Raw genomic sequence first — 17,975 nt, 5'->3', positions numbered from 1 at the left:
TTTTAAAGAATCAAGACAAAAAGTGAAGAGTGGCAGAATATGCCTTTCTAACATAGGCTTATCTGCCATAAGGATTATTTTGAGCTGCAGGCACCTGGAAAACAGCCAATGTAGTGATAAGCTTTCTATGAATTCCCCCTTACCTGCCTAAAGACAGAGCTTCCAAAAGAAACTCAATTGTCATAAATCTCTTCTCCAGCAGTTTCATCAACTAGGGAAGATTTTCTCCTATCAGGGGAAAGGTGACCAATTGAACAGAATGGCGAGTCCAGAAATAAATTCCTACATATATAGTCAACTATGGGCTTCCCTGGTAGCTCAGAGTTGAAGGTGCCTCAGCAGTAAAGAATCTGTCTGCAATGTGGGAGACCCCTGCAGTGCAGAGACTGGGGTTTGATCCTGGGTTGAGAAGATCCCCTGGAGAAGGAAGTGGCATCCCACTCCAGTATTCTTGCATAAGCTGAAAGCATAGAAACAGTGGAATGGTGATTATCAAAGGGTGGTGGGTGGGGGTAAAGGGGGTGGTTGGTCAAAGGGCGCAAACCTCCAGTTGTACGATGAGACAAGTTCTGGGGATCTAATGTACAGAATGGTGATTTAGTTAGCAATACTGTATTGTATACTTGAAAGCTGCTAAGAGAATAAATTTTAAGTGTTCTTATCACACACACACACACAATGGTAATCCTGTGACATGATGGAGATGTTTGTTATCCAACACTATGGTGGTAATCATTCTGTATATAATTGTATCAAATCAACACATTGTACAACTTAAATGTAAACAATGTTACATGTCAATTACATCTCAAAAAAGTTGAAAAAGAAAAAAATAAAAAACAAAGTACCAAAACACTACCTTAAAGCAAGTTATGGTCCCATCAAATCTGGTCACTCTACTAATTATCCAATTGTCATATGCATAAGATAACTAAGAAGGATCTCAATAACCAGGCTATCCTTATGTCAACAATACACAGCTTTAAAATTGTGAAGAGAAATCCTTGATATATTTTCTTTACCTCTTAGCAGTCACTCTCTACAAAAATTAATTTTCATGTTATTTGTAATGTGAATTGGAAGAGTTGTATTAACATTTCTTTTGAATTTTAATTTCCCAAAACTCATTTCTAACAAAGACCAATATCATTCAAAGACACAGAAATTCTAAATATAAAATAGACGGTAGTGGTAATGCACGGCACTCTTTTAAAAATTTTTTTATTTTATATTGGAGAATAGAGATGGTTAGATAGCGTCACTGACTCAACAGACATGAGTTTGAGCAAACTCTGGGAGACAGTGAAGGACAGGGAAGCAAAGCATGCTGCTTTGGGGTTCATGGGGTCGCAAAGAGACGGACATGACTTAATGACTGAACAACAACAACAATGGTAGATTAACAATGTTGTTTTAGAATGGCACTCTCTTTTATTGAGTTTCTAGCCTTCCTTTCATCAAGTAATAATGGCAAAGACTAGGTACTAACCCACAGCTAGGTCTAATAGAAGGAAAGGTGATTTTTTAAACAATATTTTAGCTTTTACACTTTTAAATGTTTATATTTTTAATAGTTATTTTTAAAAACCCTAACACCCCCTTAAATTAACTTTAAAAGGTTTTAAACTATGTAATTATAGTTTTACATTTTCTTAGCATAGAAGATGAAAAAGGAATAGTCATTTTATATCAGAAGATACATGCCTACAAAATGGATCACATATTGGTTTAAGTTTCAGTTAAAAGCAAGTTTGAAAAACACATCAGTAAGTTTTGTTCTTCCTTTGTAATTTTTTTCCTTCCCATTTTATCTTTTAGATGCCAGATGGAATAGACTCCAGATTAGTTACCACTAAAGGTTGATGCTTTTGAACTGTGGTGTTGGAGAAGACTCTTGAGAATCCCTTGGACTGCAAGGAGATCCAACCAGTCCATTCTGAAGGAGATCAGCCCTGGGATTTCTTTGGAAGGAATGATGCTAAAGCTGAAACTCCAGTACTTTGGCCACCTCATGCGAAGAGTTGACTCATTGGAAAAGACTCTGATGCTGGGAGGGATTGGGGGCAGGAGGAGAAGGGGACGACAGAGGATGAGATGGCTAGATGGCATCACTGACTCGATGGACGTGAGTCTGAGTCAACTCCAGGAGTTGGTGATGGACAGGGAGGCCTGGTGTGCTGCGATTCATGGGGTCGTGAAGAGTTGGACACGACTGAGTAACTGAACTGAACTGAACTGAACTGAAAGGTCTCTATTGCTGGCATCCCTTATCAGCTCTATATTTGTAAATTTAATAACTAGATCACCACATAAAGTTAACTGAGATAAAAGGGATCATGGCTTGTATTTAACAATTTTATACAAACTCTGAGAAAACTGACCAGTGTTTTGTGTTTAAATAAAAAGGCAAATAATCTATATTTTTGAATATTTATATTGCAGTTTTTATGTATATACTATAGGGGAGGAAAAGTAATTTTCCCTCTACCCTTCTAAGTTCTCAGCTGGGACCCCTGTGACAAAAGTCAGATCAGTAGGAGAAAAACTAACAGAAGTTTGTTAACTTGTATATGTCACATATACATGGAAGATACAAAAGGAAATTGAGTAACTCAAAGAGGTAGTTTAGAATTTAGGCTTGAATATAATATTCAGGTAAAAACAAAGAAAGATGGGTGTAGAGGAGGTCAGTGGTGAAGTGACTAGGAAAAGTAACATAAGCAAGTACAAGGTTATGCAGGTTTATGTCCCTGCTTTCTCCATTTACAAGATTTTCTTGTGATTTAAAGTCATCATTTTCTTCCTGGTGTAGAGACGGAGACACTCTTATAAACAGAGATTTCCTTTATAAATATAAATTTCTAAACAAAATGGTTATTTCTACTCTGTTTTCAGAGCTTCTCCTGAGAAACAGTGTCTACTGTTTCTCAAAATAATGAGCTTGAAATAACCCTCACGCCAAAGAGGCATATTTTGGGATAGCACATTTGGTCTCCTACAGTACAAAATGACAACATCCTAGGCAAACTTCTGTCTGATCAGACACAAATTCATTTAAAATTATAGTGTGACATGATTGCTTTCTTCCATTTTATTAAAAGAGTAAATATTCTTTGTATTCATTCTTTTACCTGTTTCTAAAGGCCAAATCGGAGAAGGCAATGGCACCCCACTCCAGTACTCTTGTCTGGAAAATCCCATGGACGGAGGAGCCTGGTGGGCTGCAGTCCATGGGGTCGCTAAGAGTTGGACACGACTGAGCAACTTCACTTTCACTTTTCACTTTCATGCATTGGAGAAGGAAATGGCAACCCCCTCCAGTGTTCTTGCCTGGAGAATCCCAGGGACAGGGGAGCCTGGTAGGCTGCCGTCTATGGGGTCACACAGAGTCGGACATGGCTGAAGTGACTTAGCATAGCATAGCATAAAGGCCAAATATTTAAAACAAACAATGACTGAATAGGTAACAAACAGATTGCTAAGTACAAGGTAAACAGAAGCCTGGGGCTTCCCAGGTGGCACTAGTGGTAAGAATCTGCCTGCCAATACAGGAGACACAAGAAACACAGATTTGATCCCTAAGTCCACAAGATCGCCTGGAGAAGGGAATGGCACCCTGATCCGGTATTCTTGCCTGGAGAATCCCATGGACAGAGAGAGGAGCCTGGTGGGCTATTGTCCATGGGGTCACAAAGAGTCAGATATGACTGAGTGACTTAGTATGCGCGTGTGCGCGCGCACACACATACACACGCACACACACACACAAACACAGAGAAGCCTATAGCATCATTTATAAAGAAAATAGAGTGAGGATCTCACGAAATCAGTGGTTTAATAGACCTGGTTGCTAAAGATGTGATTGTCTCAGAACCCGATGCCGGATTCCTGATCATTGCTGAGGATTAACATTAGAAAATGTGCGGCTTTACTAAAGACATTTTTTTCGCATTATCTACTTTTAATTTTATGTAGCATGATAGAAAAAAAAGAATATTTTACATTTCTATTTTTAGTAAAAGACTAGGTTTTCTATAATATCAAACATGTACATAGCATAAACATTAAACTTTGTAGGGCTAAAATGTATCTATATTTCTTAAAATGGAGACTGTGCAATTAATTTATCAAATAGAACTTAAAAAACAAAATTAGGCCTTAACTCATGAATACAGTCTTTTCTTAAAGCCTTTTGATTTTAGTTCCACACTCTTGATCTGTAATTCCTTTACACTTTCTGAGCCTTCATTCTACTTCACAGGGCTTATTGTGAAGTTCAAATGAGCCAAGTGTTATGAAATTGAGAAATATTATTTAACTGCTGACTTATTACTCACCTTCTTTAGCTCATTTTTCCCTTTCTTCAAATTTCTTTTCTCACTACTTTGTAAGAAAACACTATGTTGCTCAAGTAACAATGTCTTGTTAAATTTTGGTGAAAATTCAAAGTTTTTTGAACAATTCTTTAAAATTTTCAGAAAATGTTCATAATATCTTTATTGAGCAGATTTCAGAGAACATAATTAGAAGTGTTTCCAGGTAATTTGGTATAGATTATTCATTTCTAGGTAAGATAATTATTTTAGAATGAATGCCCAAGGGAGAACTGCTGAGGAGTACAAATTTATAAAACTATTTTATTTCCATATAAAATACAGAATATAAACTGTGATACATTTTAAAATGTGAAACAATGAATGGAAGACAATTTTTATGGATGCATAATCTGGGAAAAGAAAATAGCCAATCTTTCTAATTACATCTAACATACAAATAATCACAGCAGATTTGGACCATTTGTCAAGTTTTTTTAAATTTTATGTATTTTTGACTAGGTATTAAATGCACATGGTATATAATCCAAAGGATACAAATGTAAGTAGAATGAAAATTAAGTCTTTCTTTCTTTTCTGCCCACCTAGCTATATAATTCTCCAAAAGATGTCATACTTCTCTGCACCCTGCTTGGCCATACATTTTGGGCAAATTAATTTTAATTAGGGAGTAAACATTTCATTTTTTCTTCAGAAGTCCAATCAAGGAATATTTTCAAGATAGGATGCCTCATAGAAAAACAAAGGCAAACAAAGCACCCTAAGAATTTATTCTAAAGAGTTTTATACCTGCCATACTGAGTAAGTATGCAGCAAAATGTTTTTTTCCTTTTTTAGAAAATAACTAGAGAAGAAAGCTTCTTTCAATTGGTAAATTCATTACAAAATACCTTTTAAAGAAAAGATGCTTTACCTCTCACATATATAAAGTAACATCAGGTCAAATTCTTAAAGAAATGGGAATATTAGACCACCTTACCTGTCTCCTGAGAAGCCTGTATGCAGGACAAGAAGCAACAGTTAGAAATGGACATGGAACAATGGATGGCTTCAAAATTGGGAAAGGAGTGCATCAAGGCTATATATTGTTACACTGCTTATTTAACTTGTATGCAGAGTACATCATGCAAAATGCTGGGATGACTCACAAGCTGGAATCAAGATGTCTGGGAGAAATATTAGCAATCTTAGATATGCAGATGATACCACTTTAATTGCAGAAAGTGAAAAGGAACTAAAGAGTCTCTTGATGAAGGTGAAAGAAAAGAGTGAAAAAGTTGGCTTAAAACTCAACATTCAAAAAACTAAGATCATGGCATCCAGTCCTATCACTTCATAACAAATAGGGAAAAAGTGGAAACAGTAACAGATTTTATTTTCCTGGGCTCCAAAATCATTACGGACAGTGGCTGCAGCCATGAGATTAAAAGACACTTGCTCCTTGGAACGAGAGCTATGACAAACCTAGACAGCATTATTAAAAAGCAGAGACATCACTGCCGACAAAGGTCCGTATAGTCAAAGCATTGGTTTTTCTAGTACTCACGTACAAATGTGAGAGCTGGACCAGAAAGAAGGCTGAGTGCCAAAAAATTGATACTTTTGAACTGTGGTGCTGGAGAAGACTCTTGTGAGTGTCTTGGACAGCAAGGAGATCAAACCAGTTAATCTTAAAGGAAATCAACTCTGAATATTCATTGGAAGGACTGATGCTGAAGTTCCAATACTTTGGCCACCTGACACAAAGAGCCAACTCATTGGAAAAGACCTTGATGCTGGGAAAGATTGAGGGCAAGAGGAGAAGAGGGTGACAGAGGATGAGATGGTTGGATGGCATCACTGACTCAATGAACATGAGTTGAGCAAACTCCAGGAAATGGTAAAGAACAGGGAAGTCTGGCATGCTGCAGTTCATAGGGTCACAAAGAGTCAGAGATGACTTAGCAACTGAACAACAACATCAGTCAAAAGAAGTGAACCCCAACATATACCCCATTTATTCTAATGAACTGATTTTAAATTATTTGCAATTAACATATTTTTCAGTTCAGTTGGTAAAGAATCTACCTGCAATGCAGGAGACCCCAATTTGATTCCTGTGTCAGGAAGATCTGTTGGAGAAGGGATAGGCTACCCACTCCAGTGTTCTTGAGCTTCCCTTGTGGCTCAGCTGGTAAAGAATCTACCTGCAATGCAGGAGACCTGGGTTTGATCCCTGGGTTGGGAAGATTCCCTGAAGAATTAAAAGCCTACCCATTCCAGTATTCTGGCCTAGAGAATTCCATGGACAATATAGTCCATGGGGTTGCAAAGAGCTGGACATGACTGAGAGACTTTCACTTCACTCACTTCATCTATCAATGGATTTTTGTGAAGGGCTTAATAATACTTAAAAACAGCTCTTCTGTTTATGTTAAACAAACTGTTCAATCATATTTATACTAAAAAGTTTTACTCCAAAAAGTAAAGATTTTGCCTTAAAAAAAAAAAAAAGTTAGCTGTCAGCCAAGCCTCTGTTCAAATTACTAGAAAATCTGAATTAATAGAAACAAAATGAAAAGAGTTAATATCCAATATCCATGGTATACTACAAAGGAAAGAACCTTAGCAGGGAGTCTTTTTTTCCATCGTCATATGAACTAAACAAAAAGACAAAGTCCTTAGAAAAGTTAAACTCCTTAATGACTTACAGGTACACAGATTTTTAATTCATTCTGTCCTTTTTATTTTTACAGCCCATGCCCTACTTCACATTTTCTTTGCCTCTTGCCTAAACCATTGTAAAAATTTCCTCACTGGTCTCTCCCTTCCATTGGGGTTCCACAGGAAAAAAAGGATTTTTACAGTTTAAAAACATTCAGAAAGTGCTAGGTTAAGTGATATTTGAAAAATTTTAACCTATAGTCCTCACTGACTTTAATATTCCATGTGTATTGTAAGTTCCCAAGATACTACAGTATATAACCACTTCATAGTACTATGCTGATGCTCTAAGCAGTATGAAAAATGTTGGCATAAGTGATAAACTACTATATAGGTCAAAGTCCTACTTTCCCTTTCCAAGTTCACCTCCCACTGTGCTTCCAGCATCCTGTAATGTCTATTACTGTTTTGTATCTCTGTGCCTTTGTTCAGGATGCCTCTCTATCTGCAGTGTCCTTTCTCTTGTCTCTACTTACTGAAATCATGTCCAGTCATAAAGGTGTAGGATCAAAAGGTACCTCCTCCTGGAAGTCACTTCAAATTCTTGTCAATCTGATTTTTTTCAATTTTCCCAAGAACTCTATGATGTTTTTGTAGCATTTATTGTCACCTTAGGTTATATTGTAACTCTAACTTTCTTCTTCACTAAATTATAAGATATGGAAAACAAGAATTTCCTAATACATAGTTGGTTTTAAAAACACTTATGAATTGAAATAATAACTTTAATTTTTCCAAAGAATGCCTGAAAATAAATCTCATTTCATTATACAAATACATACAAGCCCACAAACCTGCTGGAACTGATGTTACCACCTCCCCCTACCACCATTTGACAGATTATTATAAACATCATAATTATTAAGCAGTTAACATTCCGTGAACAGTAACTATATGCCTGGTACTGAGCTAAGAGCTATACGCAATTTATTTCATTTAATCTTCAAAACTATCAGGTAAAGTAGGTTCCAATATTACCATGAATTTACAGGTGAGGAAACTGAAGCTCCAAGAGGCAAAATTATATGCCCAAGGTCTGACAGTAGTAGGTTAAGATAGAATAAGTCACAGAGCTTAGAACAAGATTCAGATCTGATTGCAAAGCTCACTGTTAACTGCTACTCTTTGCTGGCTTTCAGTATTTGCCCAAGATGTTCTCACTAATAAACCATGATGCTAATCAAAATTCATTTAAATTTAGTAATAAAGAGTATTTAAAATTTTCAGAGTTCAAAATTCACTAAAGTAAAATCTGACATCTATACTATTGAAATACAACTTCAAAAATGAAAGTGAAAGAGTTACTTACTTGCACAATTTGCCTTCTGCCATGTGGAATTAAAAAACTCAGACAGAATCACAACTATTTGCATTCTATCTGCCATTAAAAGGCTTCTGGCACAACTATGACTCTCTGAAGAATTCTGTAACCAAACAAAAGAAAAAAATACAATCTGAGTATTCTTAGACTTCCCAAACAACAACCTGAGGCCCAAAAAACCTTATAAAAATAATTCATATTTATTATAAGCTTTTGGGGGCTTCCCAGGTGGCTCAGTGGTAAAGAATCTCCCTGTCAAAGCAGGAGACGCAGGTTTGATCCCTGGGTCAGGAAGATATCCTGGAGGAGGAAATGGCAACCCACTCCAGTATTCTTGCTTGGAAAATTCCATGGACAGAGGAGCCTGGCAGCCTATAGTCCATGGGGTCACAAAGAGTCTGACACAACTGAGCAATGGAGCACATATGCATTATAAGCATTTAATATTTTGTTATAATCAAATAATGACATCATTAATAATAACTGTAATAAAACAATAGCAGCTAACATTTATTGGTACCAGGTTCACTTACAAAGGAAGAAAATCTTTGCTTCTTAAATAAGTATTTGCTTCTATGGTACCATTTCAAATACTTAGGCCCACATATAATATTAATATACTTCTTATGAACAGGAAAATATTCTGGAAAGCTGTTCACCAAAATGTATCAGTAGCTATCTCTAAATAATGGAAATAGAGGGGTTTTCATTTTCTTTTTTGCCTCTTTTACACTGTCCAAACTTTTCTACAATGAACATATATTATTCATGCATTTTTAAAAATCTGGTGGGTAAATGATGACAAAACATTGTTTCATCTTCTGGACAGTTTTGGCTCAAAATCTTAAAATCCACAAGAATGGATTTACACTATGTAAATGATAAATTCAAGTTCCTGAATTACTGGATCCTTATCTATTTCCTTTCCTTTTTGCCACAAGCAAAGTTAAGTCTTGCTGACCCTTCACCCTTTCAAAGTTATTTAACTTCTATTATTTACCAGGCATTATAAGTATCCTGGAATTTTGGGGTAAGTTTTCCCTGATGGTGCAGAGGTTAAGAATCTGTTTTGCAATGCAGTTCAATCCCTAATCGGGGAACTAGACCCTACATGCCTGTGGGCTGCTACTGAAGCCTGTATGCTCTGGAGCCTACAAGATACAACTAGAGATTCCATTTACTGCAACAAAAGATCTTACATGCTGCAACTAAGACACAATATAGCCAAATAAATAAATAAAATATTTTCTTAAAAAGAGAATCCTGGTGTATTGAGGGTACAAAGAGTGACAAGGCATGCCATCAACACTGGGCCTTCAAGAACCTCCCCAGAGACATACAGATAAGGAATTAGTGTGATGAGCAATAAATGAGAGAGTGTGCTAGCTCTAAAAAAGAACTGATCAGCCATGTGGGGTTAGAAAAGAGGGAAGTTGGGCTTAAGAGCAGAAATCTTGCTTTAAAATATCTCTGAAGATCATTTTGGGATGATTACCCATTCTGTGGCTTAGTTTTGTTAACTCATTAAAAGATGCAACCTCGAATAAAATATGTTAAAAGCCCCTTTCCTGGAATTGCTTTCAGAGCAATATCAGCTATAGAAGAAAATTTCAGGAAAGAAAATGAAACAATATTTTGTGATAATTTACCCATCAGATTAAAATGGAATGTGGCCTAAAGAGTCAGACAAACCTGAATTACTAGCTGGCAATCTCGGAAAGCTGAGGTAAACTCTGTGAGGCCCAGTTTCATAATCATTGAGTCATTAAACGAAATAGCATAGATGAATCACTTAGCACACTGGCTGGCACCCAGTAAGTAACTGATATTTGCTATTTCACCTAGCTACCTGTTGCCAACAAAAGTGCTCTAGGTGGGTGTAGCTGGCTAAGTGTAACCTGTTACTTAAGAAGGAACTGGATGTAAGGGGATGATTGGCTATTTTAAAAGTCAATACAGAATAACCTGTATGAGTGGTCAGTGTGTGGAATAGTTCAGTTGAGGAAGACATCAGTGTAGTTGGGAGAAATGAGGAGAGTTCATGGAGGAAGCAGGATTTGAACTAAGCCCAATACTAAGAAAGGGGCAATATAGTGGTTAGGGCTCCATACTCAAACCCAGATTCAATCCCGGTTGGGGAACTAACATCCCACATGACGCATGTGTGCTAAGTCGCTTGCTGTGTCCTACTCTGTGCGACCCATGGACTGTAGCTCACCAGGCTACTCTGTCTGTGGGATTCTCCAGGCAAGAATACTGGAGTGGGTTGCCATGCCCTTCCCTGGGGATCTTCCCAACCCAGGAATCGAACCCACATCTCTTATGTTCCTGCACTGGCAGGCGGGTTCTTTACCACTAGTGGCACCTGGGAAGCCCAGGGAAAAGGGAAGAAAGGGGAAAAGGTTTTAAATGGAGTGAATAAAATGATCAAGGGGTGAAAGAAGGAATGACTATGTGGTATTCAGGGAGTGTCCAGGATGAGAAGATGGTGGCAACCATGAGAATGGAAGGGAAATGATGAATAACCCCAATGATGATGATGTACTTTTGAATACCTAGTGGTTCTAAATGCCCTAAATGTATAGCTCATTAAATCCTTGTAAAAACTCTATGAAATAGACAGATCATCCTTCTGGATTAAACCCAGCCACTTTCACTGTATGGGACTCATGACATGGCACCTGCCCACTTTATCAGACTCAAATAACTAGTCTCCTCCTGGCTCACAGTGCTTTGAGTTCTTTCTAGTCCTTAAACACACCAGACTCTCGGAGTCTTCACACCTGCTACTTCTTTACAATGTATATATTCTCCCCATTCTCCCACCCTCTCAAATTTTAGGTGTCTTTAACTATTCACCACTTCTATCTATTCCCAGCCTGAGTCCTAATCAGCACTCTTGTTACATGCTTTGGTGGCATTTGGGATTTTTTTCTTTGCAACACTTACATCACACCTGAACTAAATAATTACAATGATGTTTAATGTCTGTTTCCTCTATCAGACTATAAGCTCTTCTCATTCACAGATATATCCCTAGTAAGTACAACTACCCTGCACATCATAAGTATTCAAGAATTTTTCTGAATGAATAAGAACCAGTGCTGGAGAAGGAAATGGCAACCCACTCCAGTAATCTTGCCTGGGAAATCCCATGGACAGAGGAGCCTGGTGGGCCACAGTCTATGGGGTCCCAACAGTCAGACATGACTTAGCAACTAAACCACAAAGAAACAGTGCATTCTAATCTCTAATGAAAGACAGACATATTATGTCATGTTGTGTTCCAATCTCCTCCTTCTATTCCTAAGAATTTGTAAATCTACACTAAAATTATGTTGAACACTTCCAGATACATATCCTCAATTACTAGTACCTTCATAAATATATACACATATCTATATGTCTATCTGGGCTTCCCAGGTGGCACTAGTGGTAAAGAACCTGCCTGCCAATGCAGTTGACACAGGAGATGTGGGTTTGATCCCTGGGTCAAGTAGATTCCCTCGAAGAGGAAATGACAACCCACTCCAGTATTCTTGTCTGGAGAACCCCATGGAAAGAGGAGCCTGACAGACTATAGTCTATAGGGTCGCAAAGAGTCGGATACAACTGAAGTGACTTAGCACGCAAACATATGTCTATCTATCTGCCTATATAAATTTTAAATGAACCAAGTAGAATAAAATAGAGATTAGCAATTCAGAATAGGGGGAGGAGAGGCAAAGCATCTTGGCAACCACTCTGATGATGGTGAACAGCTCAATGAAACTATATTCCTATCACTTTAAACTAAAAGAAGAAAGTATGATTCAAGTAAGAAGGAATCCATTAATTCCATTATTCAGGTTTCACAAATCACTGTATTCTTTATCTTGAGATAATAAAACTATATGGAGTCCTTGACCCATTAATTCCAAGAGAAAGTGACTAGAAAATAGAATTCTTTTCAGATAACTATTACAGATAAATCAATCAGTTTGCTGCACCACAGAAATAGCATGCTAATTTCTACCATTGATTCTTTTTCTCTTTACACTCTCCTCCTCTCTCAATCAATCCACGGACATGGATTCACACTAAAGAGTTGAGAAAGAATGTCTTGATAAAATTCTGCTTGTAGGTTTTCTCTAATAAGCACCCCCGCTCTTGCTCTCTTCCCTCCTTTAATTCAGCATCTTCACTCTTTTGTTCTAAAATCCTATTGTACAATTTGTAACATTCACATGGATTTTTTTTCCTTTTTAAATTTTTCTCAATATAGATTAATTTTATTTCCCTAACTACACTGATAATTTTAAGTTTGAAGCCTGGACTATCCCCTCCTTTTCCTTCAGTACCCTTTTACCTGTTCAATATTTAAGAAGAGCATGTACTTGCTAATTAAACTGATTTAAATCAAAGACTTGAGTCAAAGAAAATACATTACTCTCCAGAAACAACTCCCTGCCACACACACACAAAGGACAACTGATAATTTAAATTCACTCCTAAGAAATTCATACATATTTTTCCATATGTTCATTACTACACATAATGGCTCAATTCCCACACCTATCTGAAAAAGCCTACTAAACCCATGAAATACCCCCAGAAGTTCAGAAATCATGCTTTTGAGCTATGGCATCCAGCTCTACTGAGGAAAGGGGTGGATGAGTTGGGAGAGGAAATATAAATTGGGGAAAGGGTCTTTCTGCCTCTTGTTATCTCTCCTCTGATCCTTTCACACAACAGTGAGGCAAGCCAGGTATGCAGGTCACTGGTAGAATGTGAGACACAAAGAAGAGGACACAGTTCATGCCACCCTTACATTGCCACGGGCAGTGGGGAACTCATGTGGAAATCCATACACAAATTGGCCCTTAATTGGTCCACAGAAGCCCATAGCACTGTACCACCAGAGTTTGGGGTAATTTTTTAACTTCATCTTAATTCCACAGAAACTACACAAATGAGAAAAGTATTTGCTGCCTCAAGAGCCAAGTAGTGCAACACAATTCAGTCATTCTGACCACAGAACAACTAACTCACTGCTTAAATCAGTTATGATGCCGTACATACCTGCTATAGTATGACAGCAAGGGACAAGTCTTGGGTGCTTTAAAATAATGGGGTATACACACACACACATATATATCCCTGGCTATAGAGAAGGCAATGGCACCCCACTCCAGTACTCTTGCCTGGAAAATCCCTTGGACGGAAGAGCCTGGTAGGCTATAGTCCATGGGGTCGCTAAGAGTCAGACACGACTGAGCAACTTCACTTTCACTTTTCACTTTCATGCATTGGAGAACGAAATGGCAACCCACTCCAGTGTTCTTGCCTGGAGAATCCCAGGGACAGGGGAACCTGGTGGGCTGCCGTCCATGGGGTTGCACAGAGTCGGACACGACTGAAGCGACTTAGCAGCAGCATACCCAATAGAAGGATGCACGAAAATATTGCATGTAAGCCTAAACTTCCTTGAAAACTTACTCTTTACAGAAAGACTGAGCACAGAATTTATTTAATGCAAATAAATTCCCTATTTATATAAAAATGCATACTTATGTCAAGTAATATCAGGCTGACAAAGTAGGGGATGCAATGTCTAAATACGTCTAAATTCTGTCAAATCAACCATGATTTATGAAATAATTCCAATCACATTTTCATGAGACTTTTTTTCTCAGTACAAGAGGAACTTTCCATTCCATAATCCCAATGTCATTCCTCATGTTGTTCCTTTAAAAGGGATATCCAGCCCATACCTCATGACTCCCACCAGCCTTGACACTAATCCTTTCCTAAGCCAAGCCCTATAAGGTACTTAGGAACAGGGACATGTCTCTGTGTCTTTCTTTTAATTAAGTGCCTCATAGCGTGTACCACATGACCAGAAGAGCTCTGAGTACCAAGACATGAGAGCAGCTTTACTATTTTGTAAAATTTTAGTTCCCATTTACTGAAAACTATTGCTATGTGCCAGTTTTTTTTTTTCTTTTATAAAATATTTATTTCCTTACTAGGCTGTGCCGGGTCTTAGTTGTAGCATGCAGGATCTTTTAATTGCAGCATGTGGGATCCTATTTCCTAAGCAGTGATCAAACTTGGGACCTCTGCATTGGAAGCTTTAAGGCTTAGCCACTGGACCACCAGGGAAGTCCCTGTGCCTGTTTTCTAAGAGTTCGTTTTATCTCCATCTTACACATGAGAAAACAGGCCCAGAGAATATAACTTGCTCAGAGTACACCTCTAATAAGAGAGAAGAAATGGTGTCCTAGCCAAATGTCTCCAGACTGTATTAATGACTAAAATGGCCTTTCATACATTATCTCTTTTTTTATTATTTTAACAGTCACCTCTGGCAGCAGTTTTCCTCCATTTTACAGAGGAGGAAACTAAGACTCCAAGATAATTAATCTGAGGTCAAACTTCTAGAAAGTGGTGAATCTGAAACGGTTTGGCTACAAAGTTCAAGTTTCTCATCACCACCACACTGCAGTTTCTCCACTTCACCTGGGGTTTCAGGAAAGAGTCCTTCCTGGGAACTGCAAGTGGGGAAAGGAAGAAGCTGTGGCAGAGTTGGGGCAAAGGGGTGAAGGAAAGGAAGAAAAGGCAGGGTTGGGGTGCAGAAGCCCCAAGAAAACTAGTTATACCTATCTGCAAGTATGTACCGAAAGAGGCCCAACAGCAGCCATGGAGGCAAAAATCCAAACCTCAAGCCCTCCCTATACCACCACCCACTTTTCTGATGCCCCTAACTCCACTGCCCCAATCCAACCTCGTTTTCTCACAGATGGGGAAAATGAGGAGCCCCTCCCCACCCCCGCCCCACCCCGAGTTAACTATCATTACATCCTCCTCACTTCCCAACAATCCACACCAGAGGTCCCGGATGTGCTCTTCTACCCACCCCCACGGCTCGGCTGATGTTGTCCATCTTGTTGGCGACCTGTTGGAAGAGTGGGTAGCAGGTCTGACAGAGGCGCACCGGTCGGGCGCCGCGCACTAGACACCCGGTCAGCTCAGCACTGCTGTTGGCGAAGTCCAGCAGCAGCTCCCGGCACTCTGGATCCAGATCCGGCAAATCTGGGGGGAGTGACAGTGGCCCCATCCTTCCGCCCTGCAGCAGAGCCAGGGACAAGTCTTCCACCTCCAGCAACTGCTCCTCCGACAGGAGGTCGTGGAAGACCCTGTGGGGGCTGCTGCCCACGGAGAAGGTGCCCAGAGCCAGTCCCGACCACAGCAGCACCACCAACAGCAGCCGCAGCAGCAGCAATGATGACCTCCGCCGCTCGATGGTCCGGTTCCGGTCCATCGCGGGGTTCCACAACCCCCAAGGCGCAAACTGCCTCCTGATCACTTCCAGTCGGGGCTGCGGATAGCAGCCGCTTCCGGCTTCCTCAGGCGCAGGCCGCTACCACGGTCACGAGGTGCGCGCGTCACGTCCCCGCCCCCGGCGCGCGGCTCCCCGCCCCATTGGCCGCCGAGAGCAGCTCGCGCCGCAGGCTGGCGCGCGTGCGGGAGCGCGCACACACGGGCGGCGTCGCGCTCCCAGCCGGTGACAAGCGCCTGACTGAGGGTCGCGCGAGACCCGGGCGGCGTCCAGCTGTGGAACACCGAGCCGAGGCTCGCCCGCGCTGTGAATACAGGCGTCGGCCGCTTTGAACAGTTAAATTTTAGGAGTCTTGCCCTCAGTTGCCCACCGCCTTGGGAGTTTGCTGAGTTCTACAAGTTTGAGGAATTATGTACCACAGAAAGACGGACGGCCTCCGCCGTGGGAATTAACGAGTGAGTTGCTGACGGAGCCTGCTGGCAGGTGCCTTTGCAGGTTTCTTTTAATTGGGTGTTTCTTAGTATAATTTTTCCCCTCAAGATATTTGGAAAGAGTAATAACGTCTCTTGGTTGTTTTTGATTGTGGAGCCTAGTGGCTTACAAACTTGTTCTTGTTTTTAACTCTAAACTGTGTCAGCTCTGTCCGATAGACTTCCCGAAGTGATGGAAAGATTCTACATCTGCGCTAATACGGTAGCCACTAGCCTGCTTGTGACTGTTGAGCACTCGTACTGTAGCGACCGCGACCCGGGAACTGAATTTTTAACCGTACTGAATTTGAATGTGAATAGCCCTGTCTGGCGAGCGGTGCCATGTTGGACAGCGCCCGTCTACGTTTTCTCACTATGTAGCCTGGTCCTGGGATGGCTACTGTCCATGTTTCCTTGCGACTGAAGGGGTCCCTGGGGTGCAGCACAAACCTGTATCCAGTACAAAAAGTTGGAAAATCCTGACCAAACCGCTCAAGTTCCTCTCCAGTTTCTGGCAAGCCCGAGGCAATCTTTGGGGACACTCTGAAAAGTGTCCGGATACCACTACTGGGCTGCGTAAAGAATTTAGCTAATGACCTAGGAAACGGTTTTCTGACAAGTATCTAATAAATGTGGTAGAAAAATTATTTCCTGGCTATTTTGTGTCATCCTGCTTTTGTTTTTGCCTTGAGAATTGCGGAGCTCCTTCATTTTATGGTGTTATTTTCTGTTTCTGAGAGTTGTTAAACTTTTTAGCCAATCTGATTATTGTTCTGTGTTCCTAATGGGAAAGGGTCTATAATTTTTTTAATGCCCCTTTAATTTATCCTTTTACTAATAAAAACAATATTGCAGGTAATCATATCTATACAAGGTTGATATACATTTAAGATAAATTTCTAGCAGTAGACTTGCTGGGCCAGAGAGTATGTGCATTTACGATGTTGTTGATTGTGCTATATTTCTTTCCATGGAGGTTTAATAATTTATTCACAAGGATTCCTAAAGAGCTCTTGAGTGGTAATTCTAATATATAGAAAGACCTAAAAGTTATATGATGACCTTTGAGAACATTAGGACAGCTTATTTTCCTGGGGTGGCTAATGTCCAGGCTTCCTTAGGGCTGAAGGGGTTCCTGGGAATGCAGCACAAACCTGCATTCAATGCAAACACCTGGAAAATCCTGGACAAACCATTCAATCTCAAACTTCCGTTCCTGGAACAGTGTCATCCTAAAGCCATTAGATCAAGTAGAGTAAAGTAGACATCTATAGTTTGTCCGGTGGGGATGTCAGAAATCCAGAGAGGGATATTGGAGCACAGGTAAGAAGAGGAAGACATGGTGAGGGTGGGGGAATCCTGATGCAGGGTATTGGATCCTGAGTTGGGTAAGAAAGGCTTCCATGTAAGGGAAGGTACAGCAGTGACTGGGATTTTGCTTACCCTCAGAAGGATTGATCAAATAGGTAAATATATTAAGGATAATGGGAGTCTGGTTTCTTATTGTCCAAGAAGGGAGTTACAAACAGGAAAAGGGAGAAAACAAATAGGAAGGGAGAATGAACTCTGTACTGTTGGAATGGGTCAGTAGCTTACTCGTGTCTGACTCTTTGCAACCCCATGGACTCCACATGAGGCTCCACGGCCCATGGGATTCTCCGAGCAAGAATACTAGAATGGGTTGCCATTTCCTTCTCCAGTGTTGGAATAGAATTAGCAATATCAGTGGTTGCAATTCATAGAGATATAGAAATAGATTGTGGCTTCTAAATGTCATTCTCTACAAAAAGGAATCAAGAATTCTTACAGAAATAGCTGATTCTACC

The 17,975-nt window shown here is 39.9% G+C and overlaps 2 protein-coding genes across 4 annotated transcripts in view; one reads left to right on the top strand and one right to left on the bottom strand.

The window, feature by feature from the left end:
• OSTM1 (osteoclastogenesis associated transmembrane protein 1) overlaps positions 1-15,748 on the bottom strand; it is a 42,900-nt gene extending 27,152 nt beyond the window's left edge. For both annotated transcript variants that reach the window (XM_086317456.1, XM_086317457.1), the window contains exons 1-2: positions 15,257-15,748; positions 8,347-8,461 (exon numbers count right to left, since the gene is read on the bottom strand). In XM_086317456.1, the coding sequence (XP_086173582.1) occupies positions 8,347-8,461; positions 15,257-15,661 (520 nt within the window). In that variant the 5' untranslated portion in view covers positions 15,662-15,748. The remainder of the gene's footprint in view (positions 1-8,346; positions 8,462-15,256) is intronic.
• A 90-nt stretch (positions 15,749-15,838) lies between these two features.
• NR2E1 (nuclear receptor subfamily 2 group E member 1) overlaps positions 15,839-17,975 on the top strand; it is a 116,833-nt gene continuing 114,696 nt past the window's right edge. The window contains exon 1 of one of the 2 annotated variants that reach the window (XM_086317458.1): positions 15,839-16,134. The gene's annotated coding sequence lies outside the window, so the exon portion shown is untranslated. The remainder of the gene's footprint in view (positions 16,135-17,975) is intronic. The other variant, XM_086317459.1, reaches the window with a different exon arrangement.

The sequence above is a fragment of the Bos grunniens genome, chromosome 9, assembly GCF_055505025.1.
Source record: "Bos grunniens cultivar Pamir isolate PY7600 chromosome 9, Bosgru_T2T1.0, whole genome shotgun sequence".
In the NCBI taxonomy this organism is placed as follows: domain Eukaryota; kingdom Metazoa; phylum Chordata; class Mammalia; order Artiodactyla; family Bovidae; genus Bos; species Bos grunniens.
This window is presented reverse-complemented; position numbering and strand designations above follow the sequence as displayed.